The sequence below is a fragment of the Lissotriton vulgaris genome, chromosome 2_1 (assembly GCF_964263255.1).
Source record: "Lissotriton vulgaris chromosome 2_1, aLisVul1.2, whole genome shotgun sequence".
Taxonomy (NCBI): domain Eukaryota; kingdom Metazoa; phylum Chordata; class Amphibia; order Caudata; family Salamandridae; genus Lissotriton; species Lissotriton vulgaris.
Genome location: NC_141687.1, coordinates 2,075,837,290 through 2,075,858,772, shown reverse-complemented (window position 1 = coordinate 2,075,858,772; position 21,483 = coordinate 2,075,837,290). Strand labels below are relative to the sequence as shown.

Here is a 21,483-nt window from a genome sequence, read left to right as displayed (position 1 = left end):
ACTTAAGTACAAGTCAAAATAGGTTTATATTAGGTTGAGACAATCGTGCACCTCACGGTTTTTCAGTATGCCCGCAGCTTGCTCCCTTAAACGATTCAAAACTCGCATTTCGCTCCAGCAGGTATTAGTCACCAGACAATGGTGAACCACACCTGAATACAAGTGGGGCCGCTTTTATTGTTGATTGAAAGCTATTGGATATACAAGGAACTTTGCAGTGCCAGCCCCCAGTAACAACCGCACCCCCCACCCACCTTTCCAGCCGGGAAACACCCGATGCCCGGTCCAGCCAGTCCGGCCTTGTTACCACCCTTCAGTGGTGGCCCTCATCTTCACATAGACTGTCTCTCATGTGTATTTAATTTTTTTACAGTGCTACTCATCCCAAGTATGTAGGGCAGGGTGTCGGAGTGTGTTACATCACACACACATCATATAGAGACAATGGCTCATATAAACTGGAAAGACAATGTATAGGAAATGTCATTTAAGATAATGGGTACTACAAGGTGTACTCATTCTTTTTTCTATCATTCAGTCGTTCGCCATTCATTCTGTCCTTCCCTCTGTGTGCCCATCTATATTCAAACATATTCAACCATTTGAAAACATATCCACCATGTATCCTTCCATCCATCATTTCGCTCATCCATCCCTCCATCCACCCTTTCACTCATCCATCCATTCTTCATCCATCCTTCCTTTCACCCATCCATCAGTACACTCATCCATCCACTCTTCCACCCATCCATCTATTCGCTCACTCATCCAGCCATCCTTTCACTTACTCATCCACCCAGTCACTTATCCTTCCACCCATTCACCCTTTCAGTTTTTCATCCTCCCTTTCTCTCTACATCCCCCTTTCACTTATCCATCTATTCTTACACCCACCCACTCATCTACTCATCCATTCATGAATCCATCAATTGACCCGATTACTCATCCATCCATCCGTTCGCTCATCCATCCATCCATCCACCCACCACTTCTTCACTCATCTATCCATCCTTTTGTCCATCTACCCCCCTTCCACTCACTCATCAATCAAGACATACACCCTTTCACTTATCAATTCATCGATCCATCCATCCTTTCACTCATCCATCCACCAATTCACTCGCCCATCATCTACCCTTTCACTCATCCATCCATCATTTTCACATTATGAGCCGAGCCATTGTCTGCAGAGTTGCAGACAGAGAGAAACATCAAGAACTTCACCTTGCTGTGTGTGAAATGGGAGCCCAGATTACTACCGATGCCCAGGCTGCTGGCGCAAGACGCCTCTTAGTTTCCATTCTGAATAATTACCAAATAAAGAGACGGGCGCTGGAAGCAGGAATCAAGAACAGAGTTTATTTCTCATGAGGAGAGCCTGTCATTTCGGACACGAAACACAGTGTCTTTCAGGAGGTGCTCTAACAAGTGAGCTGAGACTCCGTCTTTTATACTTTACAAAACACTTGGCATTACAATCACGATAGTGTGAAACAAGGAAAAGACATCCCCATAATCCTCGTGTCAATCCTACCCCACATGTGTTCACAATAGGGACCCTTGACCTGCTGATAAGAGGGGAGGGCAATCACGCAGCTGAGTGTTCCGTCAACTGTTTAGGATGTGTGCGCCTGATCATAGCCCAGGGGATGGGATGGCCAAGATCAACAGTGGGTCCTTTGAAGAGGAGTGACTTCATACAATAAGGGCAGTAAATGGTATCTCCTGGCTTAGGCGATGGCCTCGGACATGTGTGGTCAGCCGGACTCGGGGGAAGGGGGTCACAAAAGGAGTGGTATTCATGCCGCGTGGACAATCGAGCGCGGAGGGAAGGCTTGTCAACAGAGGGGCATTCATGGAAGGAAAGGAGGTGTTGGTCAGGCGCGGCCGTGACTCTCAAGGACAGGGTCTTGCAGAAGAAGGTTTATGACTTGCCCGTGTGAGGAGAAGGGAGGGGGAGGGGGGAGCCAGGGTGGACACAAGGGCAGAGTCGTATAGAGAGAGAGAGATCTTATGACCCGTACATGAGAGAGCGGGGGCAGTCAGGTGCAGCTGGGGAGGGCTATGTCCGCTAAGGCGAAGGATGCCTCTTCAAGAGGGAATGGGGGGTTTGCGTGGGTCAAGCAAAAGGGCTGCCTTTCAGGGCAGGGTCGCGCAAAAGGGAGAGGGCTTCATGGTTTATGCATGTGAGAGTGAAAGAGAGAGAGAGAGAGAGAGAGAGAGAGAGAGAGAGAGAGAGAGAGAGAGAGAGAGAGAGAGAGGTTTCGAATACACGCAGAAGGGAAGCCGGTGATTCTAATCTTAGGCGGGCAAAAGGCCAGGGTGCCTAAAATGGCTGTCATGTACACATGGGTACAGGCCTTTACTGGCAGTGGGATGTACTTAATGCTTTACGGTATTCATGGTACGCGCAGGGAGAGGAGTGGGAAAAGGGAAATGAACGTTGCTTATGTACATCAATATTTCTAATTTTCTACAGTCGCCCCTTTTTACATAGCAAAAGTTCATTTTCGTAATCGATGATGGTACATATAAACAGGCACAGTCGCAGAATTAGCATTGTCAATATTAGCATATGGCATATAATCATGGACAGTTGATGTGTTTGGCAGAATGCGGCACATAGGAGATTGCATTTGTCGAGTTCCTATCATTTTCAAAGCACTACATAGCATAAATGTTTCTGACTTAAAAATGTGACCAATGAACATTTTGACCAAGTAGTTGAGGGCGGAATTCAGTTCAATACACAAGATCTCTTCGTCACAGTGTCTTTTTAGTAGTGAGCCATCACTGGTAGGCTCTAGTCCGTGTACTTTCGTTGGCGCTGTTGAGCACCGGCGGTGGAGCTATAGGTCCAGCTCGGTTCTATCCTTACGCGTTGCAGGGTGCGGTCAGTCCTCTGCTGTTAGACCACAGTCCTGTTCCCTAAACAATCCGTTTGGCGGCGCCTTATGCTCGGCACCTATATTCCTGCGGCGCACCCCTTTTCCACCTGGATGCTGTTCTTCCTTTCGACAAGAAGTCACGTGGAAAAGAGGGTGTGTGGTTTCGATAGTCGATGGGAGTGAGAGGGCGGAGTGGGGGCAGATTTTCCTGGGACACACCAAAGGGACCAAGGGAGCAAATGATAACAAGCAAGCAAGCCCATCAACCGGGCTTGAAGAGGGGGGACGGAAGCTCCAGGCACGTGTGGGTAGGCAGACAAAAGGCTTCAGGACAGCCCTTCATCCTTTCGTTTTGCCACATTGGAGAGTGCTGTCTCGTCCCGTATTCTTGTCGTGCTGGGGCTCCACCTTTGGTCGATGTCGCATGTGTCCCATGATCTGCGGCCAGGCTGTGTGTCACGTCCGACCCTTCTCCTCCGGTGATCGTATATCTTTGAAATAGGTACAAAACAAGTTTTTAGAGAACTGGCAGAAGAAGACATCTATGCATGTGAATTCCTCCCTCAATCCTACGCATTTGGGAGATACGCTCATCGGTCACAGTCAGAGGTCTATTACCAAGCAGTGCATATGTCGGCATTCCTACTGAGTTCATGCCAAGTTTATTCATCGTCCTATTTATAACTCAAGTGAGGATAAATAAGATTCCCATCAACTGTGCATTTCATCATATTCAACATTTCGGAGCATTTCCCTTCAAGGCTGGCTAACCTTTTCAAACAGGGCGGGGGTGCCATCATCGAGAGTCAGGCAAAACAGGGTTTTCTCGAGGGACGACAGTTACTCATGGTCATCATGTTTATATCCGGGACAGCAGCTGGGGTCTATCAAATGGGGCGGGGATGCTTCGGGCGCTCGCGCTTGGGTGCAAAAGGGGGTGGGACAATCTGGGCATTGGGGGACAATCTAGACGTTGGCGTTCGTCTCTGAGGAACAGAAATAAGGTGCCATTGACATACAGTTCCCCTATAAATGGCCAGATTGGGGGACCTTAGTCGTCTTACCTGTCCTTTCCTTCTCAGCCAATTCGAGTTCATTCATTTTGCAGAAAGGAGAGGTAGTAATACGGCGAGATACAATCATTTTAGTTTCGGTCAATTTTGCTGAACACCTTCGCGTTCAATAAGTATCCAATCAGACTGGTGCCGGTGGGGCACAATTTTACCACAAAAAGGAAGAGGAAATAGGGAGACTCTCATAGAGAGTGAGAGTCGTCCGCAATCTAAACGAGCCATTCGGTACACGTATGACATGTAGAGAGAGAGAGAGAGAGAGAGAGAGAGAGGGAGAGAGAGAGAGAGAGTGAGAGATAGATAAGGGGGGGGGAGAGAGAGAGAGAGAGAGAGAGAGACGTGTACGAAAATAGGTCATTTAGTGTGCTCACAACACAGAACAACAGAGGTCAGGTAACACGCGAACACAGACAGAGGGAAGACATAAATTCGTACATTACATATACACAAACTCAGACAAGGGAAGACAGTACATGTGTTACATACAAAAGCGTTCACGACAAACCATAAAACAGTTGTTGGCCAAACAAAAATCTCCTTGCGCATTCTGCGCATTTTTAATATCCTATTTATCCATGGGCTGAGTTCTTTTTACCTTTCCTTCTTCTCTTCTCGTTTACTACTTCTGCGAGCGCTCCCAATCGTCAATACTTACACCTCGGTCAGCCGGTCAGAAATTAACCTGATCGGGCTATTGCCCATAGGTGGATCTTAAACCACTTTATTTTCTTCCTTTGGTTGGATGTTCTCCAGGCTGAGGCAACAGAGAGCATTGGTCAGCAGAACAGTCAGGCAGCTTGGTTATATCTATAAGAGGGTGAGAAGGAGGTGGTACATTTCGAACATCAACAATATTTCTAACTTCCCAGACGGGTGGTGCCTGGGTGCTCTTACCTCAGGACTTTTCCTAGTCCCTTCCCTATCTAATTAAACGTCATAATCGCGTTATCTAGCGTGCTAAGGTCGAGTCATTTCCGTCATACAGTACCCGTCAAGTTTCTATGTCAGTCCATCCTCCCAGTCGCTAGGCTCTAACTAATGTCGAGTCATTTCCGTCATACAGTACCCGTCAAGTTTCTATGTCAGTCCATCCTCCCAGTCGCTAGGCTCTAACGAAGGAACAGTCATATCTACGTCTACGTCTGTCAAAGCTTGTTAGCATAAGTACTATGCTCAGATCCCCTTTTTCTCCTTTGTCGGTCGCTCGATCGTTGCTTTCCCATACTTCAGTCGACGTTCCAACGGGACCTGCAGAAGGGAGGAGAAGAAGGGGGGTGGGGGCAACATTCAAAACACATCAGCGCGCATAAATCCGGAAATGTTTTTACCTACCACATACTCGACCTATCTCCCTGTGGTGCATTCTCTACCATCTCGGCATTTAAGCCCAGAAGGACCAGCAGTGTCAGATAGATAATCATCGATGGTCTGCGGATCTACATGAATCACACGATCGTGGTCCTTTAGGTCATGTGCAAGGGTGGCGATCAGGTGGTATTTCTGTGGTATCGCTCAAGGGCGTCTAAAAACACTTTTCCGGCTGTCGGTGATACATAGTGTAGCTGCTAAATATCGGGCCTTTTTAACCTTCAGCTTTCATCATACTCATTCTTCGCTCACAGTAGCAAAACATCCAAAACTCATTAATGCAACCGCTACAACTATGCTTTCTTTTTCAAAATACTTTTAATAAAAAGTGTTGGTGTATAAATACAGGCCTACAACCCAGTGGACCGGCCACGGAGCAGATTGAAACTGTACATAAGAAAAGCGAAGTTGGTGGCAGTTCATGGCATAAATTGCAGCAGTGCAATAAAAAATCGTATGAAACTTCCCTACAGAGCAAGCATGATACATGTCAAGAATTCAGTTTTTCAATTGATTCATTAATTCATTATCCAAATGCTCATTCGCTGTCTAAATTACACCAATTCATTTTCCAAATCATAATTAGTACCCACCCTAAATCAGTTCTTTGTCCAACCACATGATCAATATCTGTATTGCTTTCTTCTCTAAGCACATAATCACTATCCATCTTATCAACTTTCATTGTCCAAAAAATGCACACATATCTCAGAGCATCAAGATTCGAGCAATCCGGGTGAACAGGGAGTTTGAAAGCTTTGTTTCGTGTATCGGCGCCATTTTGGGCGAGGTCAGGCAGGTTCCAGCATAGTCAGAATGTCTCCAATGACTCGTGGTTGGACCAGAACCTTCCGTTGGTAGTTCAAAAAGTTTTTGTGCAATGTGGTAACAGTCTAACAACATGGACCATTAGTCAAAGAGTGGGGAGGGCGGCAACAATTTTCCTACCGGGTCACTCTGGTGTTCCACCGGAACTGAACAAGTCTGTACCTTGGCTGTGTTTTAGCCATTTCCAAACTGAGGCTGGCGCCGGCAGGAGTGCGCCGATGTCGCGGTTCCCAGTGAGGGGGACGGGGGCGCCCATGCGGAGGGATCGGGGTGCCCCCCGGCTCTCATAGAATCTTCAAAGTTGAGGAGAGAAGGCATGGGGCGTGTGCCCGTCCTGGGCAAAAGACCGCTTTTCGATGTTGACCCTCTTTAAGTAAGAGCATTGGGGTGTCGCTGGAAGCCTCCACCTGGAGGGAGGTGGGGGAGGCTCGTTCGCGCCGCCTCCCCCTTCCAGCGACCCCGCGCCGTTCTCCGGCTCCAGCGCTTCGGTATGGGCCTTGCCAGCCATTGGAGATGGGGGGGGGTCGGTGGCTGAGGCAAGACATCCCCCCCTTTTTTTGACATGTGGCGGGACTACCTGTAATTGTCCAGGCGCTGACATGTGGCGGGACTACCTACAATTGTCCAGGCGCCGACATGTGGCGGGACTATCTGCAACTGTCAAGCGTTGGGTGTAGTTGCAGCCATTATAGCTCAAAGAAATGCCGCCATCCTCGTTTTGGCTTCGGCCTTCGACGAAAGCCGGATCAGGTGAGAGAGAGGGGTGGTCGGTGGCCGAGGCAAGACAGCCCCCTCTCTCCCCGTGGCCTGCAGGGCGGCAGAAGAGGGAAAGGGGGGACCTCCATGATTCCTCGGGCCGTCCGCCCTACAGCCTCCCCCTTCGACTGCGGCCAGCCGAGCCCTGCACGCATCGAGGCCTCGCCTTCCGGATGGGCGTAACCGCGGACCTGTTGCACTTCGGGAGCTTCCGGAATGGGGGGTAGGTACCTATTCAATTGTATCTATTTCATGTGACCGTTATTTGGGCGTGGTGGGTAATGAGGCAGACATGTTGGGAGCAAGAATAGTCAGTGGAGCCTAGCTACCTCGTGGCTATCTTGCTGTCGATTTTTTCGTCATTTTATATTTCTTATTACGAACTGTTTCTAATGTTTCTTATTTTTAGTGAAGTCGAAAGCTCATCAGGGAGTTACTGACTTAGCCCGATTTCTTTTTTTTTTATTTTTCCTTCTTTTCCTTAGCGTGTTTCGAGCTAAAGTTTTTCTGTTAGTAGGGAACGGTGATCACTTCATATTTTTATGTGTCCTTTTCACTAGGGGGTACTTCTGGACGGACCAGACAAGTTCCCTCCAATAAATGGTCCGGGGTGGAACTAGATTATCGATCAAAAGGGGAACATATATTCCTTCATTAGGGTATCATCCTGGACAGACCAAAGGATGTACTTCCACTTACTAGGGTAGCCTCCTGGACGGACCAGATGATCTACTTCCACTAAATGGCCCATGAGTGGGGAGCATATGTCCTCCATAAGGGTAGTCTCCTGGGCGGACCATGCGAGCTACCCCCCAAATAACCAATCAGTGGGGAGTGGGTAGGACTGACGAATTCACAAAGGGGCATAACCTACCCTTTACTACTTGCAAAGACTAGACAGAATATTTCTATTCCACGTTGTTTGCAAATAGAAAATACCTCAAACGAAACAATTCCTGGAACAACAATGTCCAGGCAACCAATCAATCAGTGGGGAGAAAAACAGGCATGACGGATTACAACGGGGACAAATGTCTGCATTACCTGCCCTTCGCTATCTGCAAAGGGAAACAGAATATTCCTATTCGTCTCTGTTTGCAGACAGGGAAGATCTCAAAGAGCAACAATCGATTATTAATCGATTCCAAACAATCAGTGGGGAGAAAGGTAGGCATGACGGATTACAACGGGGACAAAAGTCTGCATTACCTACCCTTCTCTATCTGCAAAGAGGGACGAACGTTCCTATTCACCGCCGTTTGCAAACAGAGAATGTCTCGTTCTCAAGAAGAGAACCAATATTTCAAGTAGCATCCAAAGCTAAATGAACCAATACCAACAATATCAGTATACAAATACCGATTCCAATACAATCAATCAATCAATCAGGTGGATAGAACCACCCTACCAATCAGGCGTAAAAACACCCTACTTAATCTTACCCGGACCGGACCATACGGACAGTTCTTCGTCTTCCTCCTCCAGCGCCCGATTGTTCTCTTTCTCCATGCAGCATTCCTGTGGGATTCCAGTCAGGACAATAGGTCACTCAAGAGAGGTCCGTTCAGAATTGGTGAAGTTCTTTCAATCGGCAGCCGGGCGAGGGCCCTCTCAAGGCAGGTATACTCCGATCATTTTAGATGTTCACTTCTTCGTCTGGATCTCTCTTACCGGACCTTATGTCACTGATGGACCCCGCGTTGGGACGCCAATTGTGAAATGGGAGCCCAGATTACTACCGATGCCCAGGCTGCTGGCGCAAGATGCCTCTTAGTTTCCATTCTGAATAATTACCAAATAAAGAGACGGGCGCTGGAAGCAGGAATCAAGAACAGAGTTTATTTCTCATGAGGAGAGCCTGTCATTTCGGACACGAAACACAGTGTCTTTCAGGAGGTGCTCTAACAAGTGAGCTGAGACTCCGTCTTTTATACTTTACAAAACACTTGGCATTACAATCACGATAGTGTGAAACAAGGAAAAGACATCCCCATAATCCTCGTGTCAATCCTACCCCACATGTGTTCACAATAGGGACCCTTGACCTGCTGATAAGAGGGGAGGGCAATCACGCAGCTGAGTGTTCCGTCAACTGTTTAGGATGTGTGCGCCTGATCATAGCCCAGGGGATGGGATGGCCAAGATCAACAGTGGGTCCTTTGAAGAGGAGTGACTTCATACAATAAGGGCAGTAAATGGTATCTCCTGGCTTGGGCGATGGCCTCGGACATGTGTGGTCAGCCGGACTCGGGGGAAGGGGGTCACAAAAGGAGTGGTATTCATGCCGCGTGGACAATCGAGCGCGGAGGGAAGGCTTGTCAACAGAGGGGCATTCATGGAAGGAAAGGAGGTGTTGGTCAGGCGCGGCCGTGACTCTCAAGGACAGGGTCTTGCAGAAGAAGGTTTATGACTTGCCCGTGTGAGGAGAAAGGAGGGGGAGGGGGGAGCCAGGGTGGACACAAGGGCAGAGTCGTATAGAGAGAGAGAGATCTTATGACCCGTACATGAGAGAGCGGGGGCAGTCAGGTGCAGCTGGGGAGGGCTATGTCCGCTAAGGCGAAGGATGCCTCTTCAAGAGGGAATGGGGGGTTTGCGTGGGTCAAGCAAAAGGGCTGCCTTTCAGGGCAGGGTCGCGCAAAAGGGAGAGGGTTTCATGGTTTATGCATGTGAGAGTGAAAGAGAGAGAGAGAGAGAGAGAGAGAGAGAGAGAGAGAGAGAGAGAGAGAGAGAGAGAGAGAGAGGTTTCGAATACACGCAGAAGGGAAGCCGGTGATTCTAATCTTAGGCGGGCAAAAGGCCAGGGTGCCTAAAATGGCTGTCATGTACACATGGGTACAGGCCTTTACTGGCAGTGGGATGTAGTTAATGCTTTACGGTATTCATGGTACGCGCAGGGAGAGGAGTGGGAAAAGGGAAATGAACGTTGCTTATGTACATCAATATTTCTAATTTTCTACATGTGGTTCTTAAAGCTAGGGGTGGGGTGGGGGAGGGTTCACAATGCCCCTGCAAAAAGGCAATCTGAAACTTAGAAATCATGAGTCATGCATGATGCACAGTGCCAGGACGTGAGGTGACTGTGACATGGTGTTGTTTCCAGGGCCGAAAGTGGGGCAAAAAAACTGGGGGGTCTCTTCAAAAGGGGTATTCAATGTAATTAAGGGCTTGGCTTAAAACAACTGGGCTAAAAATCTATGCTTATCATAGTGTTCCGCCCGACTGGTATTATGTTGTTTCTGTCATTGCATCCAGATATGTAATACAGCAAGTACCATTACACCAACAACAAGCCAGGACTGTTGGCTTTGTCGATGGTTGTTAGTTGCTTTAAATAAAAAAGCAGCACCCATGGATTTGTTGAATATAATATTGAAAGTGCATCAGTTCTAAAATGATGAGACAGTGAAAGAACTATAACCTGTTCTTTTTTACTTGTTTCACAGGCTTCTTTATATAAACTGTATTCTCACATTGCAGCATGGGCGTTTTACCGTTTATCCATCTAACAGAATGCCCTGCTGTAAACTGAGGCAGAAGGAGGCCACCACATGCTTTAACATCCCAGACTGCCCCATTGTCCTTCTGTATGTGGCAATCAACCGGCATAAAAATGACAATGGGCAGGGTGGGGCTGCTCTTGAGCTCGAGGAGGAGTGCGAGGCGGCCCCATTCTCGCAGGAGAGCAGTGCTGCTCCCTGTAATGGCCATAATTACGGACAAAAGGCGTCCGTAAAAAGGATGCTCATGGACAACGGATGTGAGGTCCATATTACGGACGGTCTGAAATTTACGGACGGTTGGTCACCCTAGGTGCATCATTTGCAAAAATGTACATCAACATGTACCACTGCTGCAAACATGGTGAGGCTGAAAACACCGCTTCCCCATGCCCAACACAACACCCAGCAAAACTGTGGGAGGGCAGTGTGAGCCTGCAGGGGGCGGCAAGAGGCACTTCCGGCATGTCGTTGAGTAGTCAGACTCGGCTCACAGGAACTCGTCTAGCAGCTGCAGCAGAAGAAGTGTCATAACAGCTACTTTTTATCCTCTGTATTTTATTCTTCCTATCTGTTGTTCCCGGGGCAGGGGTGCATGTGTGGGGCCAGAGGTGAAGACACAGATGAGAATGTATCGTAGAGCAGGAGTTAGTGTCCAAGCGCAGTGCAGCACTTATGCTAATCAGTGTGTAAATGTGAATATCAACAAGCAATACAGCTTTTACTCCTCCAAAACATTGTGTCCAAAATGTGTGTGCTCACCAGCGGTAATCACAGAAAATAGCCCCAGGATACAATCTTCCTGATAGCAATTTGCAGCACATTCAGTAAAAGTGTCCACCATAGTTTTTCGCAGAGTTGTTTCACAATGTTCCAGAAATGGGACAGTAAACTTTGCAACACATCGCTCCCAAATGTGTGTGTACTACTTAGATGTGATATCCCATTGGAGACGAAGCCCAGAGTGGATGTGTGCAGACAAGTGACTGTTACCCCAGCGAGTCTGTGCCTACACATGAGTTCAGTGAGCTGAGTCTGGGAGCTGTGCGTGCAGAGCAACTCTGCCAGGTATCCCTCCTAAGATCAGAGTATGGTTTGAGCTCGCTGGCAAGAAGAGTAGCAGAGGCAGGAGGAGGTGTGAAGCAGACTGGCAGGTGGTGATACAAACACATGCTCACACACAAGGCAGCCTCTGTAGGAGGACTCGCTCAGTGGTTCCACTGGGCACACTTGCATTGAGTTAGCACAGTAAAGACTGCTGGGAACTGGCTGGGACTGAGGACAGCTCTGCGGGTTCTACCCTGAGAGGAAAGAACGGTTGCAGGGTCCAGTCTAGGAGAGGGTAAAGCCTAGCAAGATTCAGGCTGGGTGGGAAGAGAATTCATCCGGTTCCTGGCACGCAGGGGTAAGGCTCAGTCTGCGGGATCCAGGCAATGAGAGATATAAGCTCCGCATTAGGAGTAGAGTCTGCTAGGAAGGCAGCATTAGTGAAGCCTGCTCCACCGCCCTCCTGCTGTGCACACAAAGATGCGTCTCTCACCCAAGGTTTGAAACTGCAATAACCTAATCTATCCACTATCGCAGAGAACAAAGTAATACAAAAGCTGTGTGTGTTAGCCCAAAAGCAAAACACAGGAGGGGTAAGTGCACAGAACATACCACCTTCAAAACGTGTCTGATGAGAAGGAAAAATAGGAATGCAAATGCTGTGTGTGTGTTAGATCAAAAGCAAAAAGTCAACAAAAAAAAGAGGGCCCACAAGGTATCGTAAATAAAATGATGAGTAAGAGCACAAGTAACCGAGTCAGTCCTCATGGAAGGTTACAAAAGCCCAAAAGGAGGGAATACTAAGTGTATTCACCAATCAGAAGCCAGCATTTACAAATGATAGTTAGGGGAAGATGGGCAGTTCCTGAGTCCAATATTCTAGATACTGTAACAAATGATGGACAGAACGCTGAATGATTCAAACATTCTCCCCCAGTCAAGAGATCTGGATTAAATCTGTTGTTTTTTTTGCCCACTACGCCACCCCAGTTTGGTCGCAGCCATTTGCCAATCAGTCTTGACCCTTTTCCTCATGGGAACAGTCCAGGCCGAACTACCAAGTCAGGTCCTCCCTGGACTGGAAACAAGCATCCTGGGACCGGTTTCGGGGTATGTCACACCTCATCAGCCAGGCTAGCTTAAATCCAGTGGCACAGTGAGCAGGGGACCCACATCTGGGCATACTGTCCCACTTAGGGCGAAAAGTGTAACAGCAATAAATGATGGACGGAATGCTGAATGATTCAAACATTCTCCCCCAATCAAGAGATTTGGGTTAAATCCATTGCTCTTTTGCCCACTAAGCCACCCCTGTTTGGTCCCAGCCATATGCAAATCAATCTTGATCCTTTCCCTCATGGGAACAGTCAAGCCCAAACTACCAAGCCAGGTCCTTCTTGGACTGCAAACAAGCATCCTGGGCCCGGTTTCGGGGTATGTCACACCTCACCAGCCAGGCTAGCTTGAATCCTGTGGCACAGTGAGCAAGGGACCCACGTCTGGGCATACTGTCCAACTTAAAGTGAAAATTGTAACGGCAACAAATGATGGACGGAAAGCTGAATGATTAACCATTCTCCCACAGTCAAGAGATCTGGGTTAAATCCACTTTTGACCACTACGCCACCCCAGTTTGTACCCAGCCACATGCAAACCAGTCTTCACCCTGTCCCTCATGGGAACAGTACAGCCCGAACTGCCAAGCCAGGTCCTACCTGGACCGGAAATAAGCATCCTAGGACCGGTTTTGGGGCTTGCCAACCCTCATCAGCCAGGTTAGCTTGAATCCAGTGGTGCAGTTTTTGCATTTGTCAACACAAGTGGGACAGGTATGCCCAGACGTGGGTCCTGTGCTCTCGATTCCACTCCAGTCAAGCTACCCTGGCTGATATGGGGTGATGCCCTGAAACCGGTTCCAGGATGCTTGCTTCCGGTCCAGGGAGGACCTGGCCTGGCAGTTCAGACTGGACTGTTCCCATGGGAACAGGGTCAAAACTGATTTGCAATTGGCTGGGTACAAACTGGAATGGCATGGGGAGCAAAAAAAAATGCTGGATTTAGGCCCAGATCGCTGTACCTAGGTGAAAGTTTGCCTTTGATCAACATTCTGTCCATCACTTGTTATTTTCGCATTTGTGACCCCGAGTGAAACAGGCATGCCAAGACGTGGGTCCTGTGCTCTCCATGACACTGGAGTCAAGCTAACCTAGCTAATGAAGGTCCCAGGATGCTTGTTTCCGGGTCTAGGGAGGACCTGGCCTGGCATTTCGGCCTGGACTTTTCCCGTGGGGAACAGGGTCAAGACTAATTTGCATATGGCTGGGTTCAAACTAGAATGGCATGCGGAGCAAAAAAACGATGAATTTAGGCCCAGATCCCTGTACTGGGGTGAGTGTTTGACATTGATCAGCATCAGTTGTTCTTTTTGCATATTCTCGATACAGCATGTGTCAAAGAAACAGCTCGTGTTGCCTAGGCTAACCTAAAAACCATGGGAGTGTCAGCGCAGCATGACAGATACTAATCTCACGGCTTCCAGCTGGTGTCACTGAATGACTGTAGCAGCAATAACAGCGATTTCCGCTGTCATTCATTGATAGCTGCACTGCATGGAATGATGGCCCAAATGCCACACTGGTGTTTCTCAGGTCTGGTGTTTTTGCAGGTTTATTTAGCCCAAATTCGACCCGAAGGTATTGGAGTACTTTACATAAACATCAGTAAACATTACACAAGGACGCATTCATCATTTTTGGTAGGCGCAATGAGATTAAGCGATTTGCCCACATTCGTAGGATGTTGAGCTGACAATTTTCCCACATTCACAGCATGTTGAGCCGACGACGAGACTCATATCTGGTTGCCCAGCTCCAAAGTCGACAGCTCCTACCGTTATGTCACAAGCAAGACCTTTTGTTTGAAATAAAAATATATGTATACATTCTGTGTATATTTAGAGGGGCTATAAGTCAGCCTTCTTTATCTATTGATCTGCTTCCACCCACCACAGCAGACACCAGGAGGCACAAGGCTAGCCCACTTCTGCCATAGTATTACCTCACTGTGAGTGACGGCATTCTTCTCTTACACAATGTTAACATACAGACAAAGAGTAGTCTCCTACATTACCCTGGAGTACTGCTGCAATGTGTACTTGTTCATCACACACACATATATAAGCTTTTAGACAATGCTTGTTTTCATACAAAACGTGCCGTTGTACAAAATTGTTTTACAAACAAAGCTAAATCGTAAGCAGCCAATTCCAAACCTGTTGTCTTTGCTAATGCTTGCGATCCCTTGCAGCTAGCAGTGTCGTCTGACTGCCTTCCCTGCTCCTGACATGCAAACCAGCAGAGTGAGATGCTGTTTGAAAGAGGCAATCCAGAAACAGCTTGGAGTGTTTAACGAAAATCTCATGAGCATGGGGATCCCAGGATTTGTCAGGGTTGCTTATCTCAGCGCCTTGTCCTTACGTTGTCAGTAGGCCAGAGAAGGCGCTGGGAGCAGAAGAGGGAGCACCAAACATGGTACTGCCCAGACCCACACAGTTATGCGTTAGTAGCATTAGTGGCCCATTGAGTGAGCACTAGCATGAAGATATTTGTCTTTCTCTATTGTTAGGGACCCTGACTTTGATCTCAGCTGCTGGTGATGACATTCACTCACTGATTTACTAATGCAATGTTGGCATTTTCTGTGAAGTGCTGAAAATGGTTCAGACCATCAGAACTCTTAAAATGTGTTCACTACCTCCTGTTCTTTGCTAAGCTGATAGCCCTTCCTCAGTTAATGGGAAGTGTGGGGCTGAGACATGTGGGGATTGGTAGAGTGGATGTGTATCTCCTTATGCACGGAATGCGGTTGTGTGGGCAGGTATTAATGCCCTTATTGCTCACGTGCTGCTAGGAATAAGTAGCTGGAAATAGACCCTTAGTCTTATTATCACCCAACTCCGCAGCTCCAACACCTAATTTTGAGGCAAGCAATAATAACAGAGGGCAATAATAGTTACATGAGATTACGTCAGCTTCATATGGCAATGGGGAATGTGTTGATTATTAAATATCTATGTTTTCAGAATTTCCTGTATGTATACTGTGGTAGAGATAGTACATCTTGTTTTTATTAGGTTTTTATCTATGAAACAAGCCCAAATATTAGAAATGTGCAGACGGGGCCATATAATCCTTACTAATGCCTTTTATACTGTGAAAGTAATTCTAGACCTTGAAACACAGTTTAGCTATTGGGAGCCTTGATGCTCTATCTCGGTTTCAAAGTGTGTATTTCATGTTTTTCATTCAGAACAATCTCACCTTTTTCACCTACTTGCCTCCTAAACTCTAGATGCAACATCAGTTACTTGGAGGAGTGGCTGAAGGATAAGAATATGCAAAGTAGCACTGCCAAAGAGACCCTGGAGCCCCTCTCCCAAGCCGCATGGCTGCTTCAGGTCAAGAAGATCACAGACGAAGATGCCAAAGAAATATGTGATCGCTGCACTGCCCTTTCCACCGTTCAGGTACTGGCCTCTTCACGCCCCACACCAGGTCCCACACCCCCGCCGCTGCTAAACTGTTTTGCAAATTTACCTTTGCTGTTATGAGACCATCTTTTACGAAATTCAGGCCTTGAATTGAACTCGTAGCTTTGCATCCATCATTTGTATCAGTGATGGGCGTGGCTAATCCTTGCAGTGCAGGGCCACGCCATTCCCCTTAACACCTTTGAAGATCAATGCGGCGTGTAGTCCTAGTGAAACTAGAGGGTCTTCTTGTTATATTGTGCCAAGGGGGGACAATTTGCGTTAAGCCATTGTCTTCATTAACATAAATATTTAATATTGGTTGAGATTTTGTAGGTTGTGATGATGCTTTTATGCAGCTAGATGCACATTCACTTTTGAGACGCACAGCTCCCATCATGTTTGGCTTGCATCTGAAGAAGGCAGCTCTATTTGTAGTTCTAACATACCATACGATCTTGATGCTTAATTTAGTGTTCCACAATAAGGAATTAATGCCACAACTTGAAATATTTCTGGGGCTTCCATCGCCACATATAGACTTTCAAAATATCTTAAAATATTGAAATGTATATTTTGGAGTTATGAACTAATGTGTCCACTATGTATAACAAAACTAGTGCATTATGGGCCTCAGTTACCTAATTTTCTGCTTAGGTTCATACCATATAGGCCTACTGAACATATTTTTCTACATAACCATACACAAAACATTCCTCAACCTCCAGTTCTCATGTACTCCTTGAGATAAGCTAAGTGGCCCAACCTTAACTTTTTTCATCATTAGCTAGTCTAGAAGGTAGCATTTTTACCTAACCAGGAAATCATTTTTCGATAAATCCATGTATCTGCACCATAGAATCAATATAATCAATGTTTTAATCAAGTTAGTCCTTATTTAATTTTAATGTTGTCACCCTATTTTCAGACAAACCAAGTTTCGTGCAGTGGATTTTAATGTTTTACTATCTCGTCTCCGAAATCTCTGCAACTGAGAAAAGAGCAGATTCCCAAAACCGTGCGAGGCATTTCGTCTCAACTGTGTTTTACCCCGATTTTCACATGACAGCTGTCTATTATACCCACCAAATAAAATTCTAGAGGCACCATTCCTACTTATCTGTATTTATTTAATTGATCTGTCCTCAAATGTGCAATATAATTAATATCTACAAATGGCACTTCATGTTCTGTATCCGAGGATAGAGGTGGCAACATTCTCCTTCGTTGCTATCTACATTTGTCCAAAACAGGTGCCTCTTCCTGTACTAATGGGCAATCTTTCATGGTAATCAATCAATCAATCAATCAAAGCATTTATATAGCACTGCTCACCCAGAGGGTCTCAAGGCGCTAGGGGAGGGGGGTCCGCTACTGCTCGAACAGCCAGGTCTTGAGTTGCTTCCTGAAGGCGAGGTGGTCCTGGGTCAGGCGGAGGTGGGTCGGGAGGGAGTTCCATGTCTTGGCGGCGAGGTAGGAGAAGGACCGTCCCCCTGTGGTGTCTCTTCGGATGCGGGGGACGGTGGCGAGGGCGTGGCCGGTCGATCGAAGCTGGCGTTTTGGGAGCGTAGAAGTTGAGGCGGCTGTTGAGGCCTTGGTTGTGTAGGGCTTTGTGTGCGTGGGTGAGGAGTCGGAAGGTGATTCTCTTGGTGATCGGGAGCCAGTGCAGGTCTCTCAGGTGTCCAGAGATGTGGCTGCGACGGGGGATGTCCAGGATGAGTCGTGCCGAGGCGTTCTGGATCCGCTGAAGTCTTTTCTGGAGTTTGGCGGGGGTTCCGGCGTAAAGGGAGTTGCCGTAGTCCAGACGGCTGGTGACGAGGGCCTGGGTGACCGTCTTCCTGGTCTCGGTGGGGATCCACCGGAAGATCTTTCGTAGCATGCGCAGGATGTTGTAGCACGACGAGGAGACGGCGTTGACTTGTCTGGTCATGGAGAAGGTGGAGTCCAGGATGAAGCCCAGGTTGCGTGCGTGGTCTGTTGGTTTGGGTGCGCAGCCTAGGGCGGGGGGCCACCAGGAGTCGTCCCAGGCGGAGGGTGAGGATCCCAGGATGAGGACTTCCGTCTTGTCAGAGTTCAGTTTCAGGCGGCTGTTCTTCATCCATTCGGCTACCTCTTTCATCCCTTCGTGGAGGTTGGCTCTGGCGGTGGCGGGGTTGTTGGTGAGGGAGAGAATCAGCTGGGTGTCGTCGGCGTAGGAGATGAAGTTGAGGTTGTGCTGGCGTGCGATGTCTGCGAGGGGGCTCATGTACACGTTGAAGAGGGTTGGACTGAGCGAGGAGCCTTGAGGAACGCCGCAGATGACTTTGGTGGCTTCAGATCTGAACGGAGGGAGGCGGACTCTCTGTGTCCTTCCGGCGAGGAAGGAGATGATCCACTCCAGTGCCTTCTCCTGGATTCCGACGTTGCTGAGTCGCTGCACTAGTGTATGGTGGCAGACAGTGTCGAAGGCCGTGGAGAGGTCTAGGAGGATGAGGGCCGCTGTTTCTCCGTTGTCAAGCAGAGCTCGGATGTCATCGGTGGCTGCGATCAGGGCGGTCTTGGTGCTGTGGTTGGCCCGGAAGCCAGACTGCGAGAGGTCGAGGGATCCGTTCGTCTCGAGGAAGGCGGCCAGCTGCTTGTTGACGGTCTTCTCGATGACTTTTGCAGGAAACGGGAGCAGTGAGATGGGGCGGTAGTTCTTGAGGTCGGTGGGGTCGGCTGATGGCTTCTTTAGTAGAGCGCTGAGTTCGGCGTGCTTCCAGCTCTCCGGGAAGGTAGCGGTGTCGAAGGAGGTGTTGATGATGTCCCGCAGGTGGGGTGCGATGACAGCGTCGGCCTTGTTGAAGACGTGGTGAGGGCAGGGGTCGGTAGGAGATCCGGAGTGGATGGAGTTCATTGTGCGGACGGTGTCTTCGGTGCTGATTGGGGTCCAGACGCGGAGGGTGGTGGTGGGGGGCGGTGGTTCGGTCGTGGCGTGCGTCGGTTGAGTGCTGAAGCTGTTGTGTATGTCCGCGATCTTGTTGTGGAAGTAGGAGGCGAGGGAGTTGCAGAGGTCTTGCGAAGGGGTGATGTCGTTGTTTCCGGCGTTGGGGTTGGAGAGCTCTTTGACGATGTTGAAGAGTTCCTTGCTGTTGTGTGCGTTTTTGTCCAGTCGTTCCTTGAATGCGGTTTTCTTGGTGGCGTGGATGAGTTGGTGGTGTTTTCGGGTGGCGAGCTTGAGGGCAGTCATGTTGTCCGGTGTTGGGTCTCTGCGCCAGGTTCTCTCGAGGGCTCGGCAGTTCTTCTTGGAGCTCTTGAGTTCGTCGGTCAACCATGGGGCTTTCTTGCTACCGGGTCTGCTAGGCGGGGTCTTCAGAGGGGCGAGGTCGTCTGCGCAGTCGCTGATCCACTTCGTGAGGTTGGTGGCCGCTTGGCTGGGGTTCGTTGCGCTGGTGGGTGGGTTCTTGCTCAGGGCGGTCACGAGCTGGTCAGCTGTGATCTTGTTCCAGCTTCTGCGTGCAACCTGTTGCTGGTGGTGGTGGATCGTGGTCCGTCTGAAGCTGAAGTGGACGCAGCTGTGGTCCGTCCAGTGGAGTCCGGTGGCGTGGCTGAAGGCGATGTCCTTGCTGGATGAGAAGACGGGGTCGAGTGTGTGTCCGGCGTAGTGGGTGGGGGTGGTGACCAGCTGCTTGAGTCCGAGGTTGGCGAGGTTGTCCAGCAGGGTGGTGGTGTTGCGGTCGTTGTTGTTCTCCAGGTGGAAGTTGAGGTCCCCGAAGAGGATGTAGTCAGCGGAGGGGAGGGCGTGTGGGCTGATGAAGTCGGCGATGTCTTCGCTGAATTGTGTGCGTGGTCCCGGGGGTCTGTAGATGAGGGTGCCTCTGAGGGTGGTCTTGGGATTGATGTGGACCTGGAAGTGCAGGTGCTCGGCGGGTGCGAGGGTGTTGTCGGTGTTGGTCGTGCTGCGGATGGTGTTCCTGTGGATGATGGCGATGCCTCCTCCGGTGTGGTTGATGCGGTCCCTTCGGATGATCTTGTAGCCGTCTGGGATGGCGATGGCGATGTCGGGCGCTGAAGAGGCGTTCATCCAGGTTTCCGTGAGGAAGGCGACGTCTGGGGCTGTGGTGTCGAGCAGGTTCCAGAGCTCGACGGCGTGTCTGTGGACGGAGCGGGTGTTGAGCAGGATGCACTTGAGGTGGCTGCTGCTGTTGCTCGTCTTGGTCTTGGTTGGTGCTGGAGTAGTGCAGGTCCGGATGCAGGTGAACTTGCAGGAGTTGCAGCAGAAGGGTCCGTGGGTGCGTCTCGGGGTGGCTCGGTAGCATCCTGGGATTCGGCCGGCGTTGAGGGTGGCGACGTCGTACGTCCGGCGGGTGGGCTGGGGTCTGCGGGGGCCAGGGGTCCTGGCGCTGGGCGCGGTCCAGGCGCGGACGGGCGTAGACGGGCTTACCTTTGGCGCACCTTCGGCGCTCATTCGGTGCTCCCGCTGCGCGCGTCCGCTGCGCAGTCGCTCTGGGGACGTCATAAGAAGGGAGCCGGTCGTGAGGGTCTGCGGGGAGGCGGGAGCGAGAGCCAATCGACTGGCGGGGGGCGGGGCCACGGGCTAGGGCGGCGGGAAAAGCTGGAGCGGGCTTGGCGGCCCTCGGGTGGCTGGGGCTGCGGGAGGCTGGTGTGGGCTCGGCGGCCTTCGGGTGTCTGGGGCTGCGGGAGCAGGCACAGACACAGGAGCGTGGGGGTGACCAGGCCGGTAGGCATGGTAGGGATTGACATGCACATTTCACCTATATCATATGCAAGAAGCTTAGGTAAGTATGCAAAGCACATTAGGTCTAACCCTTGCCATGTGTATATACTGCTAAATTGTGGGAATTTGTTGACTTACTTGATATTTGTCAAATTTTTGGGTGTAGTTTGTATCCCCATAAATAGGTGCTAGCGTAGTCCGATGTGTCAACGATGTGATGACCAAAGGAGGTGTCTAGAAATCTATTCCTAGACATGTCTTCATTTTCACGTTTTGTTTCCACGTTCCACAGATAATGCTAGAATTGTCAAAATACACCTACTCACCGGGCCATGGCTGATATGATTTGTACCATGTAATAACATATATATTGTAACCTGTTTCCTTTAAGAAGAATGGCATTACTAATGATCAAACAAAAGCGTTTTTGAAGTGAGTGCAAGGCTGTTCAATTCATAAACTGAGATTTAGTGAATATTGTGTCGATATTGAGAAGCTCTCGACTGCATGGAATATGATCATAAAATAATATAGCAACAAAAGTACTCCTGAAATGTTAATAATTTTTGTATTCTGCCTGTTGCAGATTTATTAAAATAACTGAAAGGTAGCTCACGTTACCTTAGATTCCCTATAGATATATCCAGGTCTATGTTTGCTTACAAAAAAAAACATTCATGAAGAGAGATTGTGAAATAAAATGCCCAACACCTTTACAAGGATTCATATTCTATAACATCGAGATTCTTTACTTGCTGTTTTGATAATCATTTTAAATTCATATTGAAGATGATTCCAAATC

The 21,483-nt window shown here is 48.9% G+C and overlaps 1 protein-coding gene across 2 annotated transcripts in view; it reads left to right on the top strand.

The window, feature by feature from the left end:
• Positions 1-21,483, top strand: part of MYO5C (myosin VC) — a 971,652-nt gene that overhangs the window by 911,938 nt on the left and 38,231 nt on the right. For both annotated transcript variants that reach the window (XM_086958305.1, XM_086958306.1), the window contains exon 39: positions 15,808-15,982. In XM_086958305.1, the coding sequence (XP_086814431.1) occupies positions 15,808-15,982 (175 nt within the window). The remainder of the gene's footprint in view (positions 1-15,807; positions 15,983-21,483) is intronic.